The 14,877-nt window shown below is 40.1% G+C and overlaps 1 protein-coding gene across 1 annotated transcript in view; it reads right to left on the bottom strand.

Annotated features, from left to right (window-relative positions):
* MRTFB (myocardin related transcription factor B) overlaps positions 1-14,877 on the bottom strand; it is a 138,091-nt gene that overhangs the window by 20,447 nt on the left and 102,767 nt on the right. The window contains exons 7-8 of the mRNA XM_007466962.1: positions 3,839-3,973; positions 411-661 (exon numbers count right to left, since the gene is read on the bottom strand). Coding sequence (XP_007467024.1) covers positions 411-661; positions 3,839-3,973 — 386 coding nt within the window. The remainder of the gene's footprint in view (positions 1-410; positions 662-3,838; positions 3,974-14,877) is intronic.

Here is a 14,877-nt window from a genome sequence, read left to right on the forward strand (position 1 = left end):
GAGCCTCCCGGACCGGGGCACAACCCCGTGTCCCCTGCATCGGCAGGCGGACTCTCAACCACTGCGCCACCAGGGAAGCCCACCAGGTTTACACGTTTTATGCTTTTCTCATAGCATCTAATACTATTCATGTAAAGAACAGGCAGATCTTTCCTGGATGAATAATTGTGAAAAGTCATTTCTAACTTGAGAAGTTCAGAACCTGTTCTGGAGGACAAAAAATGGACTGGAAGGGAGGCTATTCTCACTGTGCTGACTTCAGATACTGTGTGAGCTTTGATGGTAATAAAATGAAAAGAATCACTGAGCACAAGTAAATCACAACATCCAGCCTTTAGCAACTAATGGTCCCTCATCAACAACCACAGTCCACCCCGCTTTACGGAGCCGGCCTCGACCCCAGCCCGTACTTGAGTGGCGCAGGCAGGATGGTCTGGTAGTTGTAGTGCTGCTGCTGCTGCTGGCTGAGGATCTGCAGCTGCAGGAAGAGCTGCTGCTGCTGGAGCAGCCGGGCGTAGTTGGAGTCCATGGGCGGCTCGCTCTTCTCCCCCTTCTGATCCGGCGGGATGTACTGGTGGTACTTCAGCTTCTTCACCCGGGGCTTCGGGTCCTTGCACTTTTTGCTACGGTGCTTGTCGTTTGGATTCTTGGGGTGGCTTTGCTATTTTCGAGAAAAAGACAGTAAGAAAATTCTAAGAGAATGCAATCCATTGTACTTACTGTGTGCCTAACTGATTTGAAAAGAAAACGCAACGCACCTTGGAAACCGGTGTCGCTGCTCTGGAGAGCAATATACTAAATACATTTCAAGAGCTGTGAGAACATCCGAGTACTCCCTGTGCCCAAAAATCTTGCTCCTAAGGACTTGCTTCTCCTGATGCATTGTTGCCTTAGACTAAGGGCAAGATGCTCAGCTCAGCATTATCTATTCAAGTTCAACAAACATTTACTTTCGGTCTCCTGTGTAGATGTTGCCTAGTACTTACATACACTACCTTCTAGTGAAAAACAGGCCTCACGCTAAATATACAATAGGGAAAAGATTAAGTATACTTCATAACTGTGTCATATTTTATGGTCATTAAAAAAGAATCTATGGTGAATATGTAAAAGCAGAAAAATGCTTCTAATGGGAATAAAGCAGAATATAAAGCCATGAATTTCTATGGCAAATACGCAGAAAAAAGAATACTGAGTAATGTGAATATGCATTTTTTAAAAATTTTCAAAAATATTACATTTTTATTTTGAAAATGGGGTGTGAGACCCTGTCTTATGATTAAGAATCAGATGACTTTTCTGAGTTCTTTTCACCTCCTCCATTTATAAGTTATCAGATGACTTTCTACTTTTTAGTATTCAGATTGTAAGATAACTTCATCTGAAAAAAAAAGTCCACCAACAAAACAAAGCAGCACAAAACAACAAGGTACAGAAAATTATTTCCAAGATGCTTTAGGTAAAATACCCAACTTAGTAAGAAAACTTTGAGAAGTACTAAATTAAATATAGCTATCAGTGTGATCACGTTATATAAGTTCACATTCAAAGAATTAGGACATTGCAAAAAAACCCCAGAAAACAGAAATAAAGAAGAAAAGAAAAATCACCATATTCTGTATATCAGAAATCGTCACTATTAATATTCACTTTTTACTGCCTGGCCATCTCTCTTCAGTTGAACTGGCTTCCTTGTTCAGTGACGTTCAATGTTCTGCCCACAGATGTCCTCACAGCTACTCCCTCACCCACTTTAGATCTCTGCCCAGATGTCATCTGCTCATTTGACCAGAGCACTCTACTTCAGACAGAAACGTCTTCCCTTGCCTCCATCCCTGATCTTGGCTTTATTCTTCACCACCCAGCACACTCTGTTTTATGTCTGTTCACCTCCAGCTCCTATCCAAGGCGGAGGTACTGGGATGTTTTCTTCACTGCTTTATCTACTCCTCGTACCCAGAACGGCACCTGGCTGGCACCTTCTGGTGCACACAGAAGGTGCTCTATAAATATCTGCTGAATTAATGAATGATAAATGTGTATGCTAATTAGAAATCACTTGAATTATCAGGCACTTAAAATACATCACAATGTTAGAATATATTCTTGTCGCTAAAACAGCCTCCTCCTGCAATCTCACAATATTAATCAATTCACTGTCATCTGCTCATTTTATCAATAATAAATTTTATTTCTAATCTTTTCAGACTGATCATAAAATGAATGGGGTCTGGGTTAAGAAGGGTTGACTATAATTGTTATGTAATAAAACAAGACCCAGACACAGTCAAGAAGGGGACAGAAATATAATAACCAGCATTCCTCAGACTAAATTGGCTGTTACCTGTTAGCCTGCACATGTCTATTCTCTTAGGACTGAGGATGGGAAATAGCTTTCCTCATAGGAAAAACCCCAAAGAATTGTGGTCTGTTTCCTAATGTGTACCTATCCTTTCCTCTACTGGCACAGTTCCCAGGATAGTCTACTCAACCCCTCGGTCTCACATTCTTAAACAATGCCTTTTGCTCTAGAAATAAAGCCCTCCTTAAAGACAGACACTAGTGAGGAGCAGAAATTCAGAGAGCAGGAGAGGCAGCGAACAAATTCTCAGTATCTGCAGGGAAAGACGGGCTGGCATTCGAACCCCCTTTGTGCTATTGGTGGGACATGCTGGGGGTTGTGGGAAGAGGAGGTAAGAGCTGATTTTACTGGCACAGTTACACTTGCCACCCTTTGGGATTTCTGGTGAAGACGGTGAAATACACTGGTATGTGCCCTGAAGGCATGGACACCTGGGCACACGGATGAACGAAAGCGCCTTCTCTCCAAGGGAGGTCAGGACAAGCACAGGTCCTGGGGAACGAGGGGAGTGAGGAACATGCCCCAGGCTAGCTGCCTTCCAGGAGTGCTGCAATGGCTAACTGGGAAGGAAGGATGAAGGCCAGACTGGGATTCGGAGACGGGGTCCTCCTGGCGTTGTCACCTCCTCACTTCTCTGGGCCTCAGTCTCCTCCTCTGAAAGGTGCTGAGAGGCTGAGCTATAGCCCCTCTGAGTCCTTTTTTAGTTCTAAAAGTTTGAGATCTGTGTTCTGCTAGTTTTGGCAAGAGTCACATCTGAAATGATTAAACTACTCCTCAGTTTATAACACCCCCCCCTTTATTTACCAGTTCTACATACACGTTAAAAAACTTAAAAAATGTATTATATATTGAAAATTTTAACCTTCCTCGGAACTTCTAACTGAATTATTTTGACCAAGTAAAATGCACGGAACAGTGCCACAAATCTGCAGCTTATGTGAAGAACAAATCACTGTATCAGGCCAAATCTGCTAAATCAAAAAAATGTATTTGCTTCTCAAAAACCTTTAACCTGTCACATATCTGCAGTACCACTGAGTTTGACCTTGTGTATAAAGCCCCGAATCATGTTACCATTACAGGCACCTGCTTGTGAGATTCATGAATCCCAAGTACTATAGACTGTCTCTCTCTCCCTTGTTTGTTTCATCTTAGTGGCCTCGGTGGAAGCAGAATTGGGAACTGCTGATAAAATGATTCCTAAAGTCTTTCTGCACTGCTGCAGTCATTTTATACAGACTGAATTTTGTGCTGTTCTTCTGTGACCATCGAATGAGAGGTCATTTGTTGAAGGTGGTGGTGGTTTCAGTTATGAAGGCCTGGGTGAGCAAGTCCTTCTTGTGGTTTTGTTTTCAAGGCTTCAGGCTAAAAGGCAGGCCGGGCAACGTGGACACAGCCTTTGTCCTCTGTGCTCAGGGCTACACACCACAGTTGAAGGTAAAGACACTCAAAGCGGCGTGCATGCAGGGTACCCACCTTCACCAGTGCTGGCCCAGGCTTTGCTGAGGACACGGTGTTGGTGGGGAGGACAGGCGCTGTGGACCGTGTTGGGGGCTGGTCTGCAGTAGGCGTTTTCAAGAATTCAGGAACTGCTGGGGACACTGAAGTAAACTGGTGGAAAAGGCAGAAAGGGGACAAGTCTGTGAAATCAATGACAATGAAAAGAGAAAAACCAAAATTATAAGGGAATGACCTCATTTTTTAAAAAGCCCACTAGACAAGAAACAAAAGAAAAATATAGTATTATGTCTGAGACCCAGATGGTGGAATAACGTGCTTTACGTCTGTCGAGCCAATGATTTAGTCTTTGCCCCGACAGCAATGAAAAGCTAAAGCTAAATAAGGCTAGATTGACAAAACTCTACTGTTTTCTCAGAAATATGGCCAGAACTGTCCTTTTTTGGCAGAAAAAAAGTCCAAGACTCCTGTAAAAATGATCGAAACAGTACATGGTACTTAAAAGGTTTTCTTGCCCTATAGGTCACACTAATCTGGGCTAATTCAGGTATGATATTTAGTGTATGAATCCCCTCGACCACACCCCAGATCCACCGTCAGGAAGCCTCTGGTAAGAAAGCTTTCACTTCCTGGAGGCCCAGTCCACGCATGTGTCCTTCAATGTGCTTTACAGCTTCTGTTCCCATCTCCAAACCTGACCAGCACTCTTGTCAACCATCCCATCGCCCTGCGCCCCTCCCATTTCTTGCAGCAGGAGAAAACCTGAAGAATATATTGATAGGATTGACCTGTGCATTGACAGTCCCCTCACACTTAGAGCAAGAAGTGAATTCGTTGCCTAGGCCAAAATAAGCAATTACTGAATCTCAGTGTGGGGTCATATATTAATAAAGGAAGCATCAACAACCCAACAGACTATTCCCACTAGCAGTCTTCTTTAAGTAGATTTTAAGTATTCACTTACTGGAAAGAGATAGTACTATTGTAATAAATCAGTTAAACGTTGCACTGATTGCTACTTGGACCCAACAGCCTTGTCTTAAAGGAAAATGGCTTTATCATTTCCACTTCCCCGAACAACTGTCCAATTCCCTATAATAATCAAAACGGTTCTCTTGTTGAAGCATTTGGGTTTAAAAAATAGCAAACTGTATTTTCCCTCCTTAAAATAAATGACCTGAAAACTCAGAGGGCTATTAGCAGCAAGAAATATGATGCTTGGCACATACTAGTTACTCAATAAATATTTGTTTAATGGGTGAATGGAAATTCCTGGTGGCGTTACTCACACCGGGTCACACTCTCTGGCCCCGCTGAGCCTGGGAGATGTGTGTGGGTGCAGTGGACTGTCCATGCCTATGTCGCCTCTCTCCCTGAGCTTTCATTTTGCCACTGATTTCAATTTTTAAGTAACTGTTAGTAAGTGTTGATGGTATAAAAGACTTTTGACTTTTTAAAGATGGCCAGACTAAATTTCATTTTCAAACAGAAATGAAGGAACTCCTCCACGAGTCTTGACACCTATGTTCCAAGGTGACTTCTGTCCCCAAACAGCCCCGAGACAGCCAGCTCCTCAGTGAACCTCTGAGATGTGCAGTGAACGATGACGGCCAGCTGATCTCTGCTTTAAGGGATATGGTTTTATGTTATTTGTTTTCCTTTCACTTTGTACTTTTTTTTGGAAACGAGGATACTTATCTCTGGGTCAGTTTTCACGCAGGGGAAGAACATTCTTTGGCTATTAAATAGTTGGCATCTGAAGCAGAACCAGATATTTGAATTCTGAAATATAGATATGTATATATTTCCCTGCAAATAAATTCTACTAACCTGGCAAGCTATTTTTACCAGCCCAGCCCCTGCTGACTGATAATGAGAGTAATGATTTATTGGAGAGCAGTCTTAATAATCTGAAAAATAACCCAGGTACGTGAATGTGGTATCAGTTGTAATATCTATGAAAACGTTTGGCCTGTATTTCTAGACTTTGCCTAACTGACTTCAACCTTGATTACTAATACTCCCATCTTATTAGCTTCTTTGGTATTTTAGTGTGACTCTGCTACCCAGAAAACCACAGACTTCAGCATAATACAAGAAGAGCTCAACTGAGATACACTGATTGTTAACTTTACCTAATCTGAAGATAAATTCTGGTTAAAAAGGGAGAAATATCTAAACGCTTCTTTACATTTTGCTGGTCTTTTTATGTGCCTTAGAAAGGACTGCCCCCTGCCCCCGCCCCAATCTTAGATCATATCTAAATGTTAGAATTCTAGTGGCTAGAATTACCCCCAAAGTCTAAATATTAATGTTGTTGAAATGACTGTATTCCAAAAAGGACCACAAGAATATCCAAGGCATAGAGGATACTACACTTATTTTGTTCCACAGTAAGTTGAGCAATATGTTAAAATCTTAAAAGAGTCCTTTAAATATGTTTAAATTGACACCAAGATCTAAATTCACCTTATGGACTATCAAAATTTAATCTCAAAATGATCTTTTCTCCAAAGAAACAAAAAAGCTTAAAACTGTGCTTTGTTTTACTGGATCTGATACACTGTTCTCATCATAACATCGTCTCATGACAACGGTTCTTTGTCATCATAACACCATGAAAGGAAATGTCAGGAAAACATTGTTGTTTACCAGTGGATATTTATGCTTTAAATAAAACTCAAAAGAAAGCACTTCAAATTTTAAAGACTGATCTTTCTCTTATTAGAAATTACTATGGAAAAGTTCTGCTACAAAAGAAAAAAGAGCAAATGTTTAAGCTGATTAGAGTTTTATAATATTTCAGGTATCTGCACTGGCTCCTTCTGAAAAGATGATACATTTGCCAAAGACCAATCATTCTTCTCTGGTAAGTTCCTTTTTTATTAGAATTCCTTTATGCAGTCTAGAGGGATAGAAACCAGCTATTTAAAAACAAAACTTTTTTGTACTGTAGATTTCAAATCTACAATAAATGTGTTTTTAATTTAGGATGTAGCAGAGATCTTAATTAAGATGGCAGAATGCAAATTAGAAATTCAAGATGCAGTTATTCTTTAAATATTTCCATATTCCAATCCTCAAATAAAATGAATGAGTTGAATACAAATCAAAAACATATGCTTTGTATATTTAGTGGATGGATATTTTATGTAAAATTCTAGCTTTGTTAAAACATATCACCGAGCATTTTAGCCACAGCAATCAGAGAATAAAAGGAAATAAAAGGAATCCAAATTGGAAAAGAAGAAGTAAAGCTGTCACTGTTTGCAGATGACATGATACTATACATAGAGAATCCTAAAGATGCTACCAGAAAACTACTAGAGCTAATCAATGAATTTGGTAAAGTAGCAGGATACAAAATTAATGCACAGAAATCTCTGGCATTCCTATATACTAACGATGAAAAATCTGAAAGTGAAATCAAGAAAACACTCCCATTTACCACTGCAACAAAAAGAATAAAATATCTAGGAATAAACCTACCTAAGGAGACAAAAGACCTGTATGCAGAAAATTATAAGACACTGATGAAAGAAATTAAAGATGATACAAACAGATGGAGAGATATACCATGTTCTTGGATTGGAAGAATCAACATTGTGAAAATGACTCTACTCCCCAAAGCAATCTATAGATTCAATGCAATCCCTATCAAACTACCACTGGCATTTTTCACAGAACTAGAACAAAAAATTTCACAATTTGTATGGAAACACAAAAGACCCCGAATAGCCAAAGCAATCTTGAGAACAAAAAATGGAGCTGGAGGAATCAGGCTGCCTGACTTCAGACTATACTACAAAGCTACAGTAATCAAGACAGTATGGTACTGGCACAAAAACAGAAAGATAGATCAATGGAATAGGATAGAAAGCCCAGAGATAAACCCATGCACATATGGTCACCTTATCTTTGATAAAGGTGGCAGGAATATACAGTGGAGAAAGGACAGCCTCTTCAATAAGTGGTGCTGGGAAAATTGGACAGGTACATGTAAAAGTATGAGATTAGATCACTCCCTAACACCATACACAAAAATAAGCTCAAAATGGATTAAAGACCTAAATGTAAGGCCAGAAACTATCAAACTCTTAGAGGAAAACATAGGCAGAACACTCTATGACATAAATCACAGCAAGATCCTTCTTGACCCATCTCCTAGAGTAATGGAGATAAAAACAAAAATAAACAAATGGGACCTAATGAAACTTCAAAGCTTTTGCACAGCAAAGGAAACCATAAACAAGACCAAAAGACAACCCTCAGAATGGGAGAAAATATTTGCAAATGAATCAACTGACAAAGGATTAATCTCTAAAATTTACAGGCAGCTCATGCAGCTCAATAACAAAAAAATAAACAACCCAATCCAAAAATGGGCAGAAGACCTAAATAGACATTTCTCCAAAGAAGATATACAGACTGCCAACAAACACATGAAAGAATGCTCAACATCATTAATCATTAGAGAAATGCAAATCAAAACTACAATGAGATATCATCTCACACCAGTCAGAATGGCCATCATCAAAAAATCTAGAAACAATAAATGCTGGAGAGGGTGTGGAGAAAAGGGAACACTCTTGCACTGCTGGTGGGAATGTGAATTGGTTCAGCCACTATGGAGAACAGTATGGAGGTTCCTTAAAAAACTACAAATAGAACTACCATATGACCCAGCAATCCCACTACTAGGTATATACCCTGAGGAAACCAGAATTCAGAAAGAGTCATGTACCAAAATGTTCATTGCAGCTCTATTTACAATAGCCCGGAGATGGAAACAACCTAAGTGCCCGTCGTCGGATGAATGGATAAAGAAGATGTGGCACATATATACAATGGAATATTACTCAGCCATAAAAAGAAACGAAATTGAGCTATTTGTAATGAGGTGGATAGATCTAGAGTCTGTCATACAGAGTGAAGTAAGTCAGAAAGAGAAGGACAAATACCGTATGCTAACAGCTTTGTTAAAACATATCACCGAGCATTACCCCTTGTTTCTGTAATATATAGTTATAAGTTTAGTTTTAAGTGTTTCATTTATAGAACAAGTAGCTGAACATTAAAATCTACTGGCACGGATTTCCCTGTGGTTCAGTGGTTAAGACTCTGCGCTTCCCATCAACAGAGGAATGGATACAAAAGATGTAGTATACATATACAATGCAATATTACTCAGTCATAAAAAAGGAATGAAATAATGCCATTTTCAGCAACATGGATGGACCTAGAGATTGTCATACTGGGTGAAGTAAGTCAGACAGAGAAAGACAAGTACCATATGATATCACTTAAATGGGGAATCTAAAAAGAAATGATACAAATGAATGTATTTACAAAAGAGAAATGGACTCACAAACTTAGAGAATGAACTTAAAGCTACTGGGGGGGAAGGGTGAAGGGAAGGGATAGTTAGGGAGTTTGGGATTGACATGTACATACTGCTATATTTAAAAAGGATAACCAACAAGGACCTACTGTATAGCACAGGGAACTCTGCTCAATGTTACGTGGCAGCCTGGATAGGAGGGGAGTCTGGGGGAGAATGTATACATGTATACGTATGGCTGAGTCGCTTTGCTATGCACCTGAAACTATCACAACATTGTTTATCGGCTATACTCCAATATAAATTAAAAAGTTAAAAAAAAAAAAAAAAAAAGACTGTGCTTCCATTGCAGGGGGTACAGGTTTGATCCCTGGTCGGGGAAGTTCCACATGCCACGCAGCACCACTGGCACAATAGCTAGTGGACTTTTAGCTGGTACTTGAATACCTGATTAGTACTGAGCCTTCACGTATCCCTCATTTTAAAAAATCGATTAGTTTTAAAAACTGTGGTAAAATGTACATAACATAAAATTTACCAATCAAACCATTTTAAAGTGTATAACTGTATGTCATTACGTACATCCACGTTGTTCCGCAACCATTACCACTATCCATTTCCAGAACTTCTTCATCACCCCAAACTGAAACTCTGTGCTCACTAAACAATATTCCATTCTCCCCTCCCCGCAGCCCCTGACAACCACCATCTACTTCCTGTATCTATTAATTTAACTACTCTCGGTATCTAATATAAGTGGAATCAAACATTTTTCTTTCTGTGACTGGCTTATTTCACTTAGCATAATGTCCTCAAGGTTCATCCATGTTGTAGCCTGTGTCAGAATTCCCTTCTTTTTAAGGCTGAATAATACTCTGCTGCATGTGAACCACATTTTGTTTATCCATTCGTCAATGGACACATGGGTTACTTCTACCTTTTGGCTATTAAATAATAGCCAAATAGTAAATAATGCTGCTATGAGCATGGGTGTACAAATTGCTGTTCAAGTCCCTGCTTTCAGTTCTTCTGGCCATAAACCCAGAAGTGGAATTGTTGGATCATATAGTAATTCTATTTTTAACTTTTTGAGGAACTGCCATACCATTTTCTATAGCCGTTTGCACCATTTATTTCACAATTCCACCAACAGTGCACAGGGGTTCCCATTTTTCCAGATCCTTGCTGAGAATTTAATTTCTGTTCTTTTTGATATTCTAACGGTATGAGATGATATCTCATTGTGGTTTTGATTTGCATTTCTCTAGTGATTAGTGATGTTGATCATCATTTCATATGCTTGTTGGTCTTTATATATCCTCTTTGAAGAAATGTCTGTTAAAGTCCTTAGCCCATTTTAAAATCAGGTTATTTATAGTTTTTGTTGTTGATTTGTGGGAGTTCTTTATATATTCTGGATATTAGCCCCTTATCAGATACATGATTTACCAATATTTTCTCCCATTCTGTGGGTTGCTTTTCACTCAGTTGATAGTGTGCTTTGATGCACAGTTTTTAATTAATTAATTAATTATTTTTGGCTGCATTGGGTCTTCGTTGCTGGGCGCAGGCTTTCTCTAGCTGCGACAAGCGGGGGCTGCTCTTTGTTGTGGTGCACAGGCTTCTTATTGCAGTGGCTTCTCTTGTTGCGGAGCACAGGCTCTAGGCACATGGGCTTCAGTAGTTGCAGCACACGGGCTCAGTTGTTGTGGCTCATGGGCTCTAGAGCACAGGCTCAGTAGTTGTGGCACATGGGCTTAGATGCTCCGCAGCATGTGGGATCTTCCTGGACCAGGGCTCGAACCCGTGTCCCCTGCGTTGGCAGATGGATTCTTAACCACTGTGCCACCAGGGAAGTCCTGCACAGTTTTTGATTTTGATGAAGCCTAATTATCTATTTTTCTTTTGTTTCCTGGTGTCATATCTAAGAGAGCATTGCCAAATCCAATGTCATGAGGATTTCCCCTATGTTTTTTCCCTAAGAGTTTTATAATTCTAACTCTTATGTTTAGGTCTTTGTCCATTTTGAGTTAATCTTCATATATGGTGTTAGGTAAGGATCCAACTTCATTCTTTTGCCTGTGGACATCCAATTTTCTTAACACCATTTGTTGAAAAGACTGTCCTGTTTCTATTGAGTAACCTTGACACTGTGTCTAAAATCATTTGACCATATATGTGAAGATTTATTTCTGGGTTCTTTATTCTATTCCATTGGTCTGTATGTCTGTCTTCATGCCAGAACCACACTGTTTTGATTGCTGTAGCTTTGTAGTAAGTTTGAAATCAGGAAGTATGAGACCTCCAACTTTATTCTTTTTCAAGACTGTTTTCACTTATTTGGGGTCTCTTGAGATTCCATATGAATTTTAGTATAAATTTTTCCACTTCTTTTTTTTTTAATTAATTAATTTATTTTTGCTGTGTTGGGTCTTCGTTTCTGTGCGAGGGCTTTCTCTAGTTGTGGCAAGCGGGGGCCACTCTTCATCACGGTGCGCGGGCCTCTCACTATCGCAGCCTCTCTTGTTGCGGAGCACAGGCTCCAGACGTGCAGGCTCAGTAGTTGTGGCTCACGGGCCTAGTCGCTCCGCGGCATGTGGGATCCTCCCAGACCAGGGCTCGACCCCGTGTCCCCTGCATTAGCAGGCGGATTCTCAACCACTGCGCCACCAGGGAAGCCCAAATTTTTCCACTTCTGCAAAAAATTGTCCTTGGGATTTTGATAGGAATTTGTACCAAATCTGTATATTGCTTTTGGGTAGTACTGACATCACCACAATATTAAGTCTTCTAATCCGTGAGTGTGAGATGTCTTTCCATTTATGTGTTTGGTTGATTTTTTGTAGTGATTCCTTCCTCATTTCCTTTGTGTACGTTCTATAGATATTTTCTTTGTTGTTACCATGGGGATTACACATACATCCTAAAGTTATGACATCTAACTTATATTGACACCAGCTTCAGTTATTTACAAGAACTACTTTACAGCTATGTCTCCCCACTTTATATTATGTTACTAATTACATCATTATATATCATGTAGCCGTTAACACAGATTTATAATTTTTGTGCACTTGTTACTTAAATCCTGTAGAAAATAAAAAGTGGAGTTATACACCAAAATTACAATAATACCATTCCTTATATTTGTCGATGTATTTACCTTTACCAGAGGACTTTATATTTCTGAATGGCTTTGAGTTATTGTCTAGCATCCTTTCATTTCAACTTAAGGGCTCGCTAGCATTTCTTATAGGTCAGGTCTAATGATAATGAACTCCTTTGATTTTTGTCTGGCTTTGTTGTTTTAATTTCTCCCTCATCTTTGAAAGACAGTTCTGCTGGATACAGAATTCTTGGTTGACAGTTTTTTCTTTCAGCACTTAAGATATATCATCACAATATGTCTTCTGGCCTGCAGTGTTTCTGCTGAGAAATCCACTGATATTCTTATTGGGAGATTTCCTCTTATATGTGATAAGTGACTTTCCTTGCTGCTTTCAAGATTCTCTCTGTCTTTGACTTTTGACAGTTTGATTTTTATGTGTCTCAGTGTGGATCTCTTTGAGTTTATTCTCTTTGGCATTCATTGAGCTTCTTGGATTTGTATATCCATGTCTTGCCCCAAATTTGCAAAACTTTGGGTCATTATTTCTTCAATTCATTTCTCTGCCCCTTTCTCTCTCTTCTCCTCTCGGACTCCCATAATGCCCATATTGATCTGCGTGATGGCATCCCATAAGTCTCTTAGGCTCTGTTCACTTTTCTTCATTCTTTTTGTCCTCAGACTCAATAATTTCAAATGACCTGTCTTCAAGTTTGCTGATATTTTTTGCTGTCTGAGTCTGCTGTTGAAACCCTCTAATGGATTTTTCAATTCAGTTAGTGTATTTTTCAGCTCCATAATAAAAAAATAATAATTTCTGTTGATATTCTCGTTTTGTTCATATATTGTTTCCTTGATTTCCTTTAGTTCATTGCTTGTGTTTTCCTTTAGCTTTTTGAGCATATTTAAGTTAAAGTTAAAGTCTTTGTTTAGGAAGTCTGACGTGTGTGTTTCTTCAGGGATAGTTTCTGGAGATTATTTTGTTGCTTCAAATGGGCCGTATTTCCCTGTTTTTTGTATGCCTTTTTGTTTTTTGGTGGTGGTGGGGTGTTGTATCTTTGGTTTAAAATTGGGCATGTGAAGAAACATCCACCTCTTACAATCTTTGCAGACTGTTGTTGAAGACCTTCACTAATTTTATGGGCCTCTAGGCCTTGGGATTAACTCTGGGTGGAGGCTTAAGGTTTTGTCAAGTCTTTTCTGAGCATGTGTCCTGTCTGGGCCTATGTGCATGGTTTTTTTGCTTGGTTCTGTTTATTAAATTTAAAAATTTCCCTTCATGCATGGCTGCTTTTAAATGTCTTAATTTCCCAGAGTCTCACCCTAGCTTCTTCTCAGGGCCTTAAAGCATTCTGCTGCATTATTTGGCCTGCAATCTACTGCCCTCAGGTGTCTGGGTCTGCAGTTCCTTTACAATTTTCACATGATGTGGCTCCTGCCACTACCTTCTACAGCTCTGCTAGCCTGAGATCCAAACTATGCAATTTCCCCTGTCTGAGTTCTGAGTCAGACAAGTCAGAAACTAGTCCCTTGGCCAGCCCACAACAGGCCAGAATACTGCAAACAAATTCTGCTCTACTCCTTCCATCCTGAGGGAGGGAACTGGGTATTGGGCCACTTCCTCTGACTATGCCATGCTGGGAAGGGTGTGGGCAAGGGTGAGTGAAAACACCATGACATTTTCTACATTTTTGAATGTGGCTTTTTCTTGATTGGGTGTTTGGTTGGTGTAGATATCTGACTGGTTTTCAGAGCTCTTATAAATTTATTTTAGTCAGTCTGTAGTTTATTTAATGCTTCTGCGAGAGAATGAGGGCCTGGACCTTCCTATTCTGCTGTATTGTTGATGTGCAGTATCTTATATAGTGAGACACTGTTAAATATGCAAATACATGCACAAAAATCTCAATGTGAGCCTATTTATTTAGTACTTCTAATTTTTAATAGTTCAATTATAACCAATACTACAACTATTAAAATAATTCCACACAGCAGAAGGGCGATTAGTCAAAGTATCACCAACTACTCTAATCATTAATGAATTTGTTACTTTTGGTGGTAACTTCATAACATAAAATTTTCATTAGGGGGGCGGTGGAAAGATGGCGGAGGAGTAAGACGCGGAGATCACCTTCCTCCCCACAAATACACCAGAAATACATCTACATGTGGAACAACTCCTACAGAACACCTACTGAATGCTGGCAGACCTCAGACCTCCCAAAAGGCAAGAAACTCCCCACGTATCTGGGTAGGGCAAAAGAAAAAATTAATTAAAAACAGAGACAATAGAATAGGGACGGCACCTGCACCAGTGGGAGGGAGCTGTGAAGGAGGAAAGGTCTCCACACACTAGGAAGCCCCTTCGCGGGCAGAGATTGCGTGAGGCGGAGCGGGGAGCTTCAGAGCCGCCGAGGAGAACGCAGCAACGGGGGTGCGGAGGGCAAAGCGGGGAGATTCCCGCACAGAGGATCGGTGCCGACCGGCACTCAGCAGCCCGAGAGGCTTGTCTGCTCACCCGCCGGGGCAGGTCGGGGCTGGGAGCTGAGGCTCGGTTTCGGTTTCGGTCGGAGCTCAGGGAGAGGACTGGGGTTGGCGGCTTGAACATAG

The sequence above is a fragment of the Lipotes vexillifer genome, unplaced genomic scaffold, assembly GCF_000442215.2.
Source record: "Lipotes vexillifer unplaced genomic scaffold, Lipotes_vexillifer_v1.1 scaffold232, whole genome shotgun sequence".
In the NCBI taxonomy this organism is placed as follows: Eukaryota; Metazoa; Chordata; class Mammalia; order Artiodactyla; family Lipotidae; genus Lipotes; species Lipotes vexillifer.